Source organism: Equus asinus, chromosome 21 (genome assembly GCF_041296235.1).
Source record: "Equus asinus isolate D_3611 breed Donkey chromosome 21, EquAss-T2T_v2, whole genome shotgun sequence".
Lineage (NCBI taxonomy): Eukaryota > Metazoa > Chordata > Mammalia > Perissodactyla > Equidae > Equus > Equus asinus.
In genome coordinates this window covers 39,901,430-39,917,408 of record NC_091810.1, presented here as the reverse complement: position 1 = coordinate 39,917,408, position 15,979 = coordinate 39,901,430, and the positions used below count along the sequence as shown (strand labels likewise).

Here is a 15,979-nt window from a genome sequence, read left to right as displayed (position 1 = left end):
ATATACAATGATGTACTGGGGGGGATTTGGGGAGAAAAAGCAGAAAAAAAAAAAGAAGAAGATTGGCACCAGTTGTTAGCTCAGATGCCAATCTTTATCAAAAAAGAAAAAAACATTTATAAATAAGCATATATGTCAGAAAACCTGTATGTGTGAGAAGCCGAGAAGATAGAGCCATAAAAACTTGACTGAAGGACTGAAGAAATTGCATATACATCTGCTCTAGATTCCTTGAGGAAAAAAAGACATGGCAAATAAAATATCAGGAAATAAAAGCTCACCAGCTGATGAGATACTAAACCCTGTGTTAATTTACAATGTTTAGGAGGATATAAAACATCACCTCAGAGGGCACAGCTAAGAAAGAACTAATTTCACCAGCCTGGCTGGAACCCACAGTGCTAGGCTCAGCGGGTGGCGGGGCGGGGGGGTAGTCTTTTTATGCTGAAGCCACCTGTTACTTCTCTCTCAGAGTAGGCCACTTTGGAGTGATAACTATTAACTGTGCATCAAGTGTGAGTGTGTCGTGTGTAGGTGTGTAAAAACCAAGTTCGACCCTCTCTAAACTTCTAGACTGCATTGTCTGGTGTGAGAATTTATCAAATCATTCTACTTTCTAAATGAGGACCCTTGTCTTTTTTTCAACTTTAATGCTAAAAAGTCCAGATGGTCAATCAGAGTTACTCAGTTAACAAATATTTACTGAAGGCCTGTCATGCACCAGGCACGGTCCCAGGCTGTGGGGATGCAGTCATAAACAAATCAGACAGTCACTCTTGCCCTCATGGAGCTCACATTCCAGTCAGGCTGAGACACAAATAATTAGTCATATAGTAAGTTAGAATACTAATGCTACAAAGAAAAACAAAGTGGGAGGGGTGCCGCAATTTTAGACAAGATACAGGGGAAGACCATCCTGAGAAGGTGATATTTGCATACTGTTTGAATAAAACTCCAAAGGGGAGATGAAAGAGCATGGCATACACACATCAGGGGAATAGCATTCCAAGGAGAAGGAACAGGTGGCTCACAGGCTGTGAGGCAGGAGTGTGCTTAGAAGGTTCAATGAACAATCAGGAAGTGGGTGCGGTAGGAGAGAGCCAGTATAGGGACTTTATTAGTTTCTTGTGACTGCTATAATAAATTACCACAAACTTCTGGCTTAAAACAACAGAAGTTGATTCTCTCACAGTTTTGGAAGTCAGAAGTCTGAAATCAAGGTGTCAGCAGGGCTGCATTCCCTTTTGAGGAGAATGTGTTCTTTGCCTCTTCCAGCTTCTGGTGGCTGTGATTTGTGGCCACATCACTCCAATTTCTGCCTCCCTGGCCACATTGCCTCCTCTTCATCTCTGTAAATTTCCCTCTGCCTCACTCTTACAATGACACTTGCCATTGGATTTAGGGTCCACTGAGCTAATCCAGGATGATCTCCTCATCGCAAGATCCTTAACTTAATTACATCTACAAAGACCCTTTTCCAAGTAATGTAACATTCACAGGTTTCAGGGATTAAGACATGACATATCTTTGTGCGGGGGTGGAGGGGAGGTCATCATTCAACCCACTACAGGGATGAGAGTAGATGAAATCAGAGAGAGTAATGGTCAGCGGTGGGAGATAGATGGAGGAGTTCATGTAGGAACCCTGTAGATCATTGTGATAACTTTCACTTTAGTTTGAGGAAAATAGGAAGCTGTTGTGAGAATATGACCAGAGAAGTGACATGGATTCAACATGTTTAATAGGATCACTTTGGCTGCTGTCATGCAAAAAAAGTCCAATAGCATTCAACACTCAGAATGGTACGTCTGCTTAAAAGTGTGCCAAATTGAGATTAGAATTGGACAGGGAGATGAGAAGAATCTGGCATATAGTAGGTCTTCAGTGGCTACTATAGGCCATTCCAAAAATCCTCTCCCCATCCCATGAGAAATATCTGTTGAATAAATAAATGAATGTTCCCTTACCTAACCATCTTGTTTTGAATCAAAATTAAATTTATCCCATAAATATTTATCAACAAACTGGTATATTCAAGATTCTGTTCTTAAGAATTAAAGCAATCAACAAATCACACACTGCTCTCTAACTTGGTATTGAGTGACAAACCACCTTTTTCTCTAGGATTTATGTCATTTGTCTATGTAAACAGTGATTGAAGAATCTTAACTCAGTGCAGGTGAAGACATGCTGCAGCTGTATTCTTTGCCCTCACTTTTCCAGTCATGCTATGTTGAATCCCTATTTGGCCCCTTAACAACATCTTGGATAGAATCTATAACCTGGAGTCACTTTTCATAATTAAAACACTCCAGTTTAACAGTCCAGTCTCAGATTAAAATTTCATATCCTATGTAGCACAGGCTTGAGACGCAACCTTGATCACTTAGAGCTGTCCTACCAACTTCCACCCCACATTGAGGCTGAGCTACTCTGGTGTTAGAGGCAGAGTGGGCTTAGGCAACTGTTTGTCTGTGGCAGGTAAAGGACAAGTGTTCCTGGTCTAGCTCCAGTTGCATCTGTTGGGAGCCTCTGCAAATATGGTAGTCTTTGCATAGTTCAGAGTTGATAGACATGTTTTTTTTTCTAGGAAAGGATTCAAGTTTCACCCTCACTCTATCTGCTTTTGAGGATTCATTCCCAAAAGGACAGTCATGTCTTCCTTTATAACTTGGCCAGTGGTCCATGAACTAGTCCCCTTTCTGGTAGTCCAGTGCCTAGTTGGACCAATGTCTACCTAAGCAGTCTTGTGGCACCTGCCCACTACTCCAACATTCATGGTCCTCAACAGGAACCAAGGGGCCTGCTGAGGTGCTTGTGTGTTTCCTCCAAAAGCCACAGAAAGTTGGGATGGGGTAGAAAAGCTGTTCTCATCTTCTTCCCAGGAACACTACTCTTCAGACAATTCATACCCTGTTACCATAGACCACTCCAAAAAGCCTTGCCCAATCCTGCCTTGCATTCAGAAATGCACAAATGAGAAGCAAGACCTGGACTACACTCCTGTATAATCCCCAACTCTATAGAGCAAATGGGAAGCTCTCCTAAGGAGCCTGCAATGTACAGAACTGCCCTCTGATAGCAGTACCTGCATAAGCCTGCAGGTTCCACAGTTCCACCAGTATCAAGCCAAGGAACAAGAGGCCAACATCCTTTTGTTGGGCTTTGAGTCACCTTTGACACTTGACTTTCAGATTCAGTAGGAGTAAATTACCCCAGACAGAGGGAGGAGAAAAGCCTCACAGCATTCCTCATTCCAACCATCTATCTTTTCTCTCACCTATTGTCCCCTAGCACAGGAGCATGGAGTGTAGTTCAGTGTAGTGGGTCTGGTTCTGCTGCCGCCTCTTAGTAAAGTGAATGTGGGTCTCTCTCACATACGGGTATCTCTCCCCAAAGGTTGTCAGCCTTTCTGTTTAGTCCCTAAATGCTTATTCCAGGGAAATATGAAAAGTCCCACTGAATGTCTGTTCCATTCCTGAACTTCAATTTTATCTTTGCAGATATAGCTTCAGGAGGAAAAGCTTCTCTGGGTCACTTGGTCCCAAACAGAATAGAAAATACTAACCAGTATTCTAGACATCTAGACATCTGCATGAGAGACACTGTAAAGATTTTTATGTAATTTCTGTTGATTTATTTTATCCTGACATACCTTCTTTAACAACTTTTAAAGCAATCATCTTTGGTGAATGGAAGGGGATCATGGTTTACCGTTAAAGTATTAGCATTCAACAGATAATTCTTCGTTCCAACAAATCTCTTGAACTAGAAATAAATCTTGAAGATGAAAAGATCTCTTGATAACTACAGCCATTTCAAAACCTATTAGAAAAGAGAAGAATTAGAGAGCCAGATGAATTTCTCTCCTCCTGGATTCATTTTACCTTGGAGCAAACTGTGTTGCTACCCAAGCTAAACTGCCTGGCCCCACACTCACAGCAGTGAAGAGTCAGGCTGAAGCCTTCCAACTCTCAGAAGTCCCCAAGGTTATCCTATTCTTAAATGATAATGATGACAAAACAGCAAAGCCACCAAAAGATCAATACAAAATATAAATGGCAGAGTAAAAACACCCTCAGAATACCTTAGCAATGATACAAAAAGGTTTGCTCCCCATAAGAAGGCAACCAGAGATGGTGGAAAGAACAATGAAATGAGGGTCAAGAGTTCTGGGTCGAGTCCTGGCTCCCATGAAATAAGGGCACCACTGACCTGAGACTCAGCTTGCCCATTTCAACGGCTTATTGGTCAGCAAGGACAAAACGAAACAGTGACACCAACAATGCGTTGCTGATATTAAAATATTGTAGAGAATTCTTAGGATAAGGCCAATTTAGGATTTGTGCCCAAGAGCTATTTGCAAATTTATAGTTATTTTTTTCAGTCAATTAGTTTGAGAAAGGAAATGGGAACTAAGTAAATAAATTAGATCATTAATTTGCAATAAATATAAATTAATTAAGATAATTCAAAGAACTGAACATATACATAAATTATGTATATATCATAACTAAGGAATATACATAAGGCTCTATTAGCAAAACAAAGCCATCTTGACTTATTGTGTTGTAGAAAATCCATGTATATTCATTCAATAGAGTTTAACAGTTTTGATATGTGTATGAAAATATAGGATAAACATTAACTGCATACTGATGTTCTAACAAATCTATTTAATTCCAAATGGAAATTAGAATATATTTTGCATTATTTGAGTTAATTACATGACATTTCTTATGAACAATGATGTATTATTCCATTCATTACTTCTAATTATGTTCTGTTACAAGTGCAAAGCTGGCAACACCATGACCAGCCTTTTCCTATTCCTCACAATCTGATGACTTGCCTGGAAAGCAGGTCAAAAATATGCCCAGAATATAATGAATAGAGTTCAGTAATTGTTAACCATGACAGTTTAAAATTACCTGAGGAAAGTTTCATTTAGAAAAAAAGAGAAATGGGGAATGGCTTTCCATGTTACAAGATATTCATTTTTGCAATTAATATGAGAAATATTCACAGTGTTGTTTTAATACATATAATTATCATCCTAACATTTGCTAGAGTTGAGAGGGCATCTCTAATATTTTACTCCCCCTGTCCCCCCACACTAACAGAAATATTCTATATAGATTGGCAGATTGTAAAGTTATCTTTTCCTGGTTTTTGAAAGTGACCTATAGCCTTTGTGCAATTCTGAGAGAATGTAGGAACCTCCTAAAAGCTCTGATCAAAAAACCAGTTGGATTTTCCTGCCCTAATGCATAACCATGGTGAGGCCAGCCCTCCTCGCTCCATCCACAGGAGGGTCTGAAGCTAGAAGGTAAGGCCTATTATGGAGAAGAGGTCAAGGTCAAGGAAAAACAGTCAAAACTAAGTAATTATGCACAAGGGCCAAAGGAACCACAAGGTTGCCACATGTGTATCCTCACCAACCAGCAGATAGCAAGGAGCCAGGCAGAGACAGTACATGGCAAGAAGAGGCCTGGATGAGGACTAAGACCAATATGTACATGCTTCAGGCACACTGTTTCATGGATGAATCACCTTTATTTGAAGTGGCCAGGGCAAAATGAATAAAATCCCCACATTTTTCTCCATCCAATTTCAAATAATCCTTGCACACATACAAAGCATCTATTAATTCCCTCAGTGTCAGGTGCCAACAATCCATCATTCTGTCTATAATAAAAATAGAGATGCCAGTCTCAGCTCAGGAACAAAAAATAAACAGGGGAAAAGAAGAGCCTGGAAAGGAGGGCTCTTCTCTCCCCTCTGCTACCCAGGACAATTACTGCCCGCTGACCCTGCATGCAGCCTCAGAATCCTCCTCAACACCGTGAGCTCACTACCAGCTGAAGAGCTGGCCTTTGAGATGTATTTGCTCTCTGTGCAGTAATTCCTCGGATGACAAGTCAAGACGGACAACTGTCACACAAGGTTTGTCTTGCCATGGAGGTTAGCAGGGTCCTCTGTGGCTGGTTCTAAACACTGAAAAAAGATGTTAGCTTAGAGAATAAAAGCGTCCATGAGCTTCCTTTGTTCCTTCTGACCAATGCCATCAACAACTGGTTCTGATTGGTAGCAATGTACTCTAGTAACCCAAAGGTAGGTCTCATTTATATGGAAACCTTTCCCATAGAAACAGGAGAACAGATGCTCTAACTGAGCAATCACTGCAACATGCAGATCTTTTGGACACAATCGGCTACCAAACAAAGTCAAGAACAACATGACCACAAGAAAATCAACTTGCCCCATCACAGCCCTGGACAAAGCAAGATCATCTTCGAACAGCTCTCCTAGAGCATTTTAAGCTAGCTAATATACAATAGGAACACACAGGGTGAAAAAAAGACATACGCTTAGGGAAATTTTAAGAGCAAAAAATCTATCTTTAGTAATAAAGATATTAAAATAGTGCTTGCACTCATTTTATTTGCACAGGAAGGTTTAAAAAGAAACTCTTTTGAGAAATGAAAGATCATCAGATCACTAATAACTGGTTTCCTGAACAATTAAAGAAATTCACAAGATTACAACCTACTCAGGAAATGACAAATATTTCTGATTTTTACGGAAGGACTAAAAGGGAACTTTTATCTATAGCATCTCTTCCGTAAGAAGCACTGTTAAGTAATGAAGCTATTTTTGCTCATTTTTTCATTTATTTCAGGAGTACTCAGTATGGCAATGGTCTGAAAACAGAAAAAACTTAACATTGCTTGTTTGGAAAGGTAAAATTTGTATTAAAAGGCATTTGTCAGAGTTTTCATTTTTATCTCTTGTTGTTGGATCTTAGAGCACAATTTCCATTGTACCAAACTTTTATTCCTAACGTATATGTCAGCAGAAATGTCTTTTAAGTTACCTAGTCTAATTCTTCACGAATACACTTTGTAAGGCTGTCCTCAATGCATCACCCTAACATTGTTTGGCCCTGATAACATTCTGTGTGCAATCCTACCATTTGGAAAAAGCTGCTCTTTTTAATAACTGATTCAATAAACTGTTGACAAATGATTTGTATAATATAGTATGGCCAGCAAGCAAGGTTTGTCTCTGTCATTACATAGCACATTCAACCCATCCACAAATGTTGCCATGTGCCCCTTATGTTAGAGCTTATGCCATTCTGAATAGCAATTCAAAGATCAATACACTGTCTGCTGAAAACAACAGGACATAACAAATGAATAATTTTATTTACAATAAAAGCCCAGTCCCCAAATGGATTCACTAATGTTCAAATTCATTTCTCATGCTCAACTCAAGATGAGAGGTAGACACAGCACAATGCAAGGGGAGGGAGTGAGGAGAAGTATTAACCACATTGGTTCAAATTTATTTAAGCTTGGAACAACAGCTAGGCTACACTGAGGCACATGAATAAAATGTTCACTGCAGAATTCTGAAGATGCAATCTCCACAATGTTTCTGTTCTCTCACCAAGACACTCTGAAAAACATTTTCCAGTAAGAAGAAATTAATGGATTAAAGCCATTCTGACATATTCTTCTAGAGTGTTGCACCACAGAGGCCAAAGCCTATTCAATCAGCTTTAAACACTTTGCAATGAACAGAAGTGTTTGCTTGAGGTGGAGACAAGGAGAGACAGAAGTGGCTCTTTTAAGAATGAAGCAAATAGTCTTGCTTCAAAAGCATATCTTCGGCCCCTGATCTGACAGTTCTTTTCCTCCTCTGAAAGAAATGAAAAAGTCAGGCCAGCAAAGCCTTAAGAAAAAACAGTTGGGGGACAGCAAAATGTTAGAGGGGACACAAGTTCAAAGATGACATTTACAAGTCTCTTGTGAATCGCACATTCCCCCAAAGGCCACCTGAATACTGTTTTTAAAAAGAAGTCATCAAAAATACACAGTGAAATGTTCCAGTTACATGAAGATGCCAACATACTGCCCTTAAAATACAGACTTGTCCATTGACAAATTAGCATGTAAAAAAACGGAAAAGAATCTTTTCCCATCTGCCACAAATTTATTCACTGCTTTTAGACGTAACTTTGTACCCTTGTTACACAGAAATGTAAACAGGATTGTAACTGACAAAGCACGAAGGGAAATTTGGGAAAACACAGCTTGGATATGATATTTAAAAATCTGGGATAAAATGGTGACAAGACTTAGCTTTATGCATGGGAATACTGAAAAGACAGGATTTTAGCAGACCCATATTGCCCCATTCCATTAATTGAAACAATCCATATGCTCCTGATGTTCACAGTCAACATAGTACTTCTGGATGCTAAGAGAAAAAGAGATGTGCCAGCTAGAGCAGGTCCTGGCCCCACTCCTTCCCAGGAAATAATGACTCAGTGCAGAGACAAACAGGAATGAGCACAGTTCTGATATGATGCAGATTGCGATAAGCGTTTGGCATGGCACCTAGAAGAGAGTCGGAGCTCAGTAATAAACTGTTGAATGAATCAACATATGATTAAGGCACCAAATGTCACAAAAAGGACAGAGCATTTTTCTCCTAAGAGGGTGGGACAGGTATCAAACCACTTTAATTGAAATGAAAAGGATGGGAAGTATTTCAAGACAAAGAAAGAGGTGGGGTAAAGGGAGAAAAAGGATGGTAAAGAGAAATACAACACCTGTTTAGGAAATAGCTGGAAAGGGAGTGGGTTAGGTCAAGATAAGGAAAATCTTTTAAAACTATGATAAGGAGTTTAAACTTTATCCTCAAAAAAATAAAAATAAAGGAGATCCATTCATGGTTTGTTTGCAGGAAAATAGGAGAGTGATATGATCACGGCTATGGTTTAAAAGGAGGTGTTGGCTAGATTGGAGAAGTCCAGGGACCAGGAGGGTGCAAAAAGCTAGAAGACATGGAAGACTCACACCAGGGGGCTTATCCAGGGCAGACAGAAGAGAACACTGGGGGAAGATTAAAGCCCACTGCAGACATCTCATCATTTATTTTATGAAACGCTAGTGTGCAGAGCTATCCACATCTTCAATTCTCAAATCACAGGACAAAAGAATATCACTTTCTGCAAGCAAACGAGTAACTTATTAAGATTCTTCTCACAGGTGCTACTAACAGTTTACAAAGATGCAGTAAAATAAAAAGTTACAAAATCATCATATAAAAAGGATTGTCTAAATACGTTATCTACTAGCCCTGAGACCACTTTCAACAATGTAGATGTGAAATAGCCTCACAGAGCATACTGATTACAAATACGTTCTGCTTCTCACTGTTCTCATCCTCAGAAAGGGCCAGGTCCTTCTTGCTACCTTCCAAACAAACTGAGGCCTGTTGATTTTAATAGTGTTCCCCATGTCCTTGGCATTTACTCAGAGATATGGTAACTAACTGTCCAGGACTCGTTTCCAAAATGGCGATCCCAGTGCCATCTGGAAAAAAACTAGTCATCATTCACTGATTGCTCACTATTGCAGTATAAACATTTCCTTACAAGTAGACACCTCAACTTTTCTTGAGTTCAAACACATATATGACCCAGATCTTACACATCACACTGTCAGAGTTGGTTAAAAAGACCATAATTTCTTACTATCAAGATATGAGAAAAAAAAAATCACAAAGTAAAGTTCATGCCATTATTAAACATTAAGAAAGCAGTGCAACTCTATAACCTCACATTTTCTCAGTTGAAGGTATTAAGATTTGCTCATCTAAATTCACATTTTCATCTCAGGTTCCTGCAGTGCTTTGACAGAAGCCAATTAAAGCTGGCACCCAAAGAGAAGATGGCGTTTAAACCGTATTCTTTTGACACCAGAATTCCCATTTGGCTTAAAAAATAAAATTCCTCAAAGGAAAAAGACAACCACAAACTTGCAGCAAAATCAAATGAAAAAATAAAATGCTTCTGCTATTTCAAGAACTTCAAGGTCTTTTAGAAGAGCTCAATATAAAATTGATATACAATTTAAAAGTTCTGTTTCATAGGACCTTTATAAATCATTCCAGTTTTTATTTTTCTAGGTCACTAAACAGAAGAATGAAATTTTATAATATTGAGTATTGATAATTTAGACTATTTTTATAAATTTAAAAGAAGAGTTAAATATTATCAAGAAAAAATTTACATAATATTATTTACTAGTTTATCACTGTGATCATTAGTTAGTTAAATTTACAAAATTTATTCAGTTAAAATTTGGGTTCAAAGAATTTGGAAGTCTATTATAAAATCACAATTATCTTTTGGCACGTGTTTTCTTATTTGTATTTTTTTCAATGTACAATAGTTACATGGCTAACAAAGAAGATACTTCATAAAGTTCTCAAGCACTTTGAAAATTCCTCCTGAAAAAAATGTAACTAATTCTGGAAAAAATCTTGACATATTTGTAGACTCAGAATTACTGAGAAATTTATTTCAAAGTAAAATCATGTTTCAGTGTGAAAAATACTTATTATTTTAAAATATGAAATTTTAGGGGCCGGCTCCGTGGCTGAGTGGTTAAGTTCGTGCGCTCCGCTGCGGCGGCCCAGGGTTCAGATCCTGGGCACGGACATGACACCGCTCGTCAGGCCACGTTGAGGCGGCGTCCCACAACTAGAAGGACCTGCAACTAAGATATACAACTATGTACGGGGGGTTGGGGGGGGGGGTGGTTTGAGGAGATAAAGCAGAAAAAAAAAAAGAAGATTGGCAACGGTTGTTAGCTCAGGTGCCAATCTTTAAAAAAAAAATATGAAATTTTATACTTTGTTGCCCTCTACATAGTAAATTATGTTAAGGGGGAAAGAGAAAGAGAAATCTGAAGAGTCAGTACAAAAGTCATATGCACACAGTCATGAGTAATAATTTCAACAACATAAAAATAACTCTGTAGAGCATTTCACCAATTCCTGCTACTCCCACTGCAAAAGGAAAGCTCCTACTGAAGTCAATAGGAGAAAAGACTCGACGGTCAGAGGGAAATAAAACAACTCTACCACCAGTGACACTGGACAATGATGTAGAAGCTGGGATGCTTTCAAGAAAAAATGCTATTTCGGATGCTAACATGAAAAAAATATTTGGTAAGTATGTTTACATGTATGAATTTAATTAAAACTCATAGTTTGAATGACCTCCAAGAGGTAAAGAAACCAAGTGAATCTCAAATCTTCGTGTAATACCTTACTTCCACATCACAAAAGTGCTACCCAATCTCTTACTATTAAAATTCACAATCGATAACTGAAAAAATGTGCCCATGACATTCGTTGGGCCCATTTTAGAAGCACCTATTTATTTACACAGCTACGACAGTCAAAAGGTCAAGCAAAAATTCACCTCCAAAGCCATGGTTGCCAAGCAACTCTTTTCAGAAGTTCTGCAACATTGATCAAGCATATTACTGGTGCCACCAACTGGATTCAGAATAAATGTGAGTAACACCTTACCTGGTTTTCCCAAAGCGGGAGCGAGGCAGATTCGTTGTTTACCTTTTCAGACAGACACTGGAGGCCAATCCTGTATTCATTTGGTCTGTTAGCTACAGAGGCTTTTTTATTTTTCCTCTGTTAAAAAAAAAAAAAAGGATACGTCCTGGTACCACAGGTTTCCTGTTCACAAGGGCAAAGGATAGTTCTGTTTTGAGAAACACCACAGAGGGCTTGATGAGATGCTGGCCGAATCTGAATGACATTTCCACACAATTAAAGTCTGAAAGAGAAGAGGATTTAGGAAATGGGCATTTATAAAATTCTGATGAGAAACTCAGATCATGTATCACTTTAAAGAAAGCAAATTCCATTACTAAAGATTCTTAGTTGCAAAGAAGACTTCATTTAAACTGTTCCCCATTTAATATCCACTAAGATGTATTCTGGGTAAGTCCTCCTAAAATACTCCACTCTCTCTACCAGCCTTGCCTTGCCTGGAGTTAGTGTTGTCAAGCAGAAGCTTGCACATGGACAACAAAACAGTCTTCTTAAATCTCTCTGCACTTCAGGTTGCTTGCCACCTTAACTGAAATCCACTATGTGCTATCTGTCAGGCACTTTTTATTTTTACCCATCCATTTCATTATCTTTGCTAAGCTGAAAATTTTCATTGTTAAGCATTGACTATAACCTTCTAATTCTTAAATGCTTTTCTCAAATGGTTTTATCTCTGTTTATATAAAAGCAATTTAGAGAAAGGACAAGTACTGTTTGACCTTGCCTACAATTAGAGAAACATATGAGCACTCCCTGAGAACTATTATAGCAAAATTTCCAAAATTAAAGAGAAAAAAATTGATAAAGAGAAGGCCAAAAATAGAGTTCAAGATGAGAACAATTGCTGGTTGATGCAGAGCCAGCAAGGTATGTGAAGTGTTTCATGTCCTCTTTTCTGGGGAAAGCCACAGCAATGGGGTTGAAGAAGATTTAGCACTTGGCATCTAGGGTACCAAGGAATGATTTTCCATCAGCTGGATGCCTACACACGACAAAGTTACTTTCTGAATGACTAAGACACACTCTCCTTGGGAAATCATTTCATTTTTCTAATTCAGGAACCATCCCACTACAAAAGTGATGAAAATAGATCAACCCATGGGCAAACAGAAACAGGATTACAAAAAGGATCATGTCAGAAAATGGTTGACTATTTTATAAAGCACAAATTGTTTAATGATTCTAATGTTCCCAATGACCCAAAAGATACAGAGGGCTATGCAAATAGCATCTACTGTTGAAGCACCAACATAGCCAAAACTTAACACATTTCAGGTACAGAGAAATAAGATGGAAGTTTTGCCTCAGTGATACAAATGCTGGTTTTTAGAACATTAACAACTATCTCATAAAAACTAAAGGTCAATAAGGATGTTGAAAATCATCTAACACAGTGGTCCTCATGGTGTGTTCCTTGGACCAGGAGCAGCAGCATCACCTGGGAACATATTAGAAATGCAATTCTGGAGTTCTACTCCAGATGTACCAAACCAGAAACTCTTGGGAGAAGGGCCCAGATATCTATACTTTAATAAGCTGTCTAGATGATTCAGAACCACTGATCAAACCCAACTGGTCTCCCAGCCCTTGGGTCCTTCTCTACAGAATCCTTGCCAAGTAGCTGGCTAGTCCATGCTTAAATATACCCATTGATGGGAAGTTCACTATCCATTCCTTCTAAGGCAATCAACTCCAGCAATTACGTAGTTGTCTTTCATACCAAGTCCGTGGATTTATACCTCTGGGTCATATGAAACAAGTGGCATGCAAGTGGCAGATGCTTAGAGTTAACCTTTATTCATTTTCCCCAGTTTTTCTAGAATAAACATGGCAATTCATTTCAATCATTTTATAAACAGCATTGGTTCAAGTTCCTCGCAGCTATCTGTGTTTTTTGCCTCCCCAGCATCCACTTTCTCGTCATATCTGGTAGCTCTGCTCACATCACCCTGATTTTTCTTTGGGTAATATCCTACCACATTTTCTATGTGGCACTATTCCTACTGCCGGGTTCTAGGGATAGAAAAGTGACTCAGGCATCCTCAGTGCCCTGTCACATGACTGGTTCAGGAGTGGACACAGGACAAAAAATGAGGCATTCAAAGGAAGGAAATCCATGCAAGGATTACTGCTGACAATATGGAGAAAGAGCTTTCTTTCTGCTGAGTTGCAAAACTGGTAAGAACTGAACCTGGAACAGCTAGAGATTACACTGAAAACAGTCTGCCTGATATCAGAGCCAACACTGAGGCCAGCAGAGCCAAGATATAGAGAGAGACCATACCTGATGACACTCTGTGAGCACCTGGAGCTAACAATACTGGAAGGAATAACGTCCCCAGAGTTTGTTTCCCCTTAAGGATAATTGTACAGAATTGACTTAAGCATAGGCTCTAGTTGATAAGCTACGATTAATGGTTCGTGAAAGGCTCTTCTGTGGTTTTCAGTTTTCTTATCATCATTTCCCCTTCATCCTCTATGCCCAGGCCCATTCTTTCCTCTCCCACCACAGGGCTTCACTTTTTCATAATTAACGTTGTGTTTACAATCTTCATTGCATTTTTACAAATATCTTATATGTCAAAATATATAGGGCTCTTGCATATGGCTTTTAAATTTGTCTATAAATTGTATCATGCTTTAAATCTCATTCTGCCTTTTTCTCTCAACATTGTTTTAGAGACTCAGTCATGTTGCTATAAATAGATGAAATTCACTCCTTCTCACTGCTTATTCCCTCTCGCTGTATTCCACTGTAATTTCCCTTGTCCATTTCTCTAGTGCTGAAGAGCTAGCTTCTCTCCAGTCTTTTACCACAAGTAATACTGTGATGACCATCCTTACATGTACTTCCCTGGGTATCTATGCAAGAGACCTATTATTCGGTTTTAGGTTATACACATACTGAGATTTTCTAAAATATAAGCACCAGTTTGCGGTCCCAGAAGTAAGACATGCAAATGTCTATTTTCCCACATCCCTGACAGCACTTGAGAATACCTGATTTCCTAGCTTTTACTGATATGATAGGCAAAATGGCATGCCACCTTTATGTTGCTTGTCTCCAATTTGATATGTGCATGTATACGTTTCTCCTTCTCTGAATTGCCAATTCATGCTTTGCCCTCTTTCATACTGGTGTCCTCCTTTCTGTTTTCTGATTTTCCAGAGTCCTTAGTATATTTAAATATTGATCTTAGTCTATTAAACATGACAATTATATTTTCACCATCTGTTAGTTTTTTTCATCATACTCTCCATTTAACAAAAACCATTCATTTTGATGTATTCATTGACTTTCTTTTTATGGTTTGTGCTCTGTGAATTTTATGTAACAAACCCTTCTCTTCCATAAGGTTACAAAAATATATTCTTAAATTTCCATCAGCTTTATATTTTCACTCTTAACAGTTAGGTATTTAATCCACTTGGAGTTTTGTTTATGGTATGAAGTACAGGAATGGTTTCATTTTTCTCCTTTTGTGAACCAATTTTCCTAGCACCAATTGTTGGGAATGATTATACCAAGTTCCCATATGTACATAGAATGAGTTTGGACTTTATTATACTCTGATTCTTTGCCAGATGCTGGAGAACAGGGGGTGCCAATTTTTTGCCCTAAAGGGCCAGATTCAGCGGGCCACACAGTCTGTTATAATTGCAACTCCAACTCTGTCATGGTAGCATGCAAGCAGCTATAGACAATGCATAAATGAATGGATGTGGCTGTGTCCCAGTAAAACTTTATTCATAAGAAGAGGCAGCAGCCTGGATTTGGATTGTGGGCTGTCATTTGCCAACTCCTGCTGTATAACGTTAATGCCATATAAAGATAGAATCCTTCTTTACCTTTATTCTCCCATATAAATTTCAGATTCAACTCTGCCCCTTCAAAAAAGTTCTTGCTCAGATGTTGATTGGAATTACATTGAATTTAAATTTTCATGGGGGAAATATGACATCTTCACAATATTGAATCAATCCATTTATGAACGCCGCATTTATGCTCTTATAATACCGTAATAAAACTCTTGTAATAGGATTTTAAATTTTCCTTATATGTTTTATGAATTCTTAGACTTATTTCTAGATAGATTTTAGTTTATGTCACTATCATAAATGGTCTCTTATTATCATCATAGTTTATAATTGGTTACTTCCAGTGCAGAGGAAAGCTATTGATTTTTATATGTTGCTCTTACTAGCTGTCAACCTAACTGAACTCTTGTATTGCTGCTAATAGTTTCTGCCGATTCTCGTTGGTTTGCTATATAAATGATTTTACTTAGGAATAATGACAATTATCTCTCTCGTTTCAATTCTCCTACTTCTGTCGGTCTCTTTGTCTTACTGCATCGTCAGGTGTCTGGCAATGTGTTGAGAAGTACAAGTAACACAGGCGTCCTTGTTTTGTTTTCACCCGGAAAAGGAATGAGTTTAAAGTTTTGTTTTTTCCATTAAGAATGACGTTGGCCATAGGTTTTTAGCAGAAAGCCTTTATCAAGCTAAAAAAAATATTCCCTATTTCAAATTTGCTAAGGAC

The 15,979-nt window shown here is 38.5% G+C and overlaps 1 protein-coding gene across 7 annotated transcripts in view; it reads right to left on the bottom strand.

Annotated features, from left to right (window-relative positions):
* FHIT (fragile histidine triad diadenosine triphosphatase) overlaps window positions 1–15,979 on the bottom strand; it is a 1,353,587-nt gene that overhangs the window by 724,782 nt on the left and 612,826 nt on the right. For all 7 annotated transcript variants that reach the window (XM_014868751.3, XM_070492769.1, XM_070492770.1 and 4 more), the window contains one exon: window positions 11,540–11,659. In XM_014868751.3, coding sequence (XP_014724237.1) covers window positions 11,540–11,642 — 103 coding nt within the window. In that variant the 5' untranslated portion in view covers window positions 11,643–11,659. The remainder of the gene's footprint in view (window positions 1–11,539; window positions 11,660–15,979) is intronic.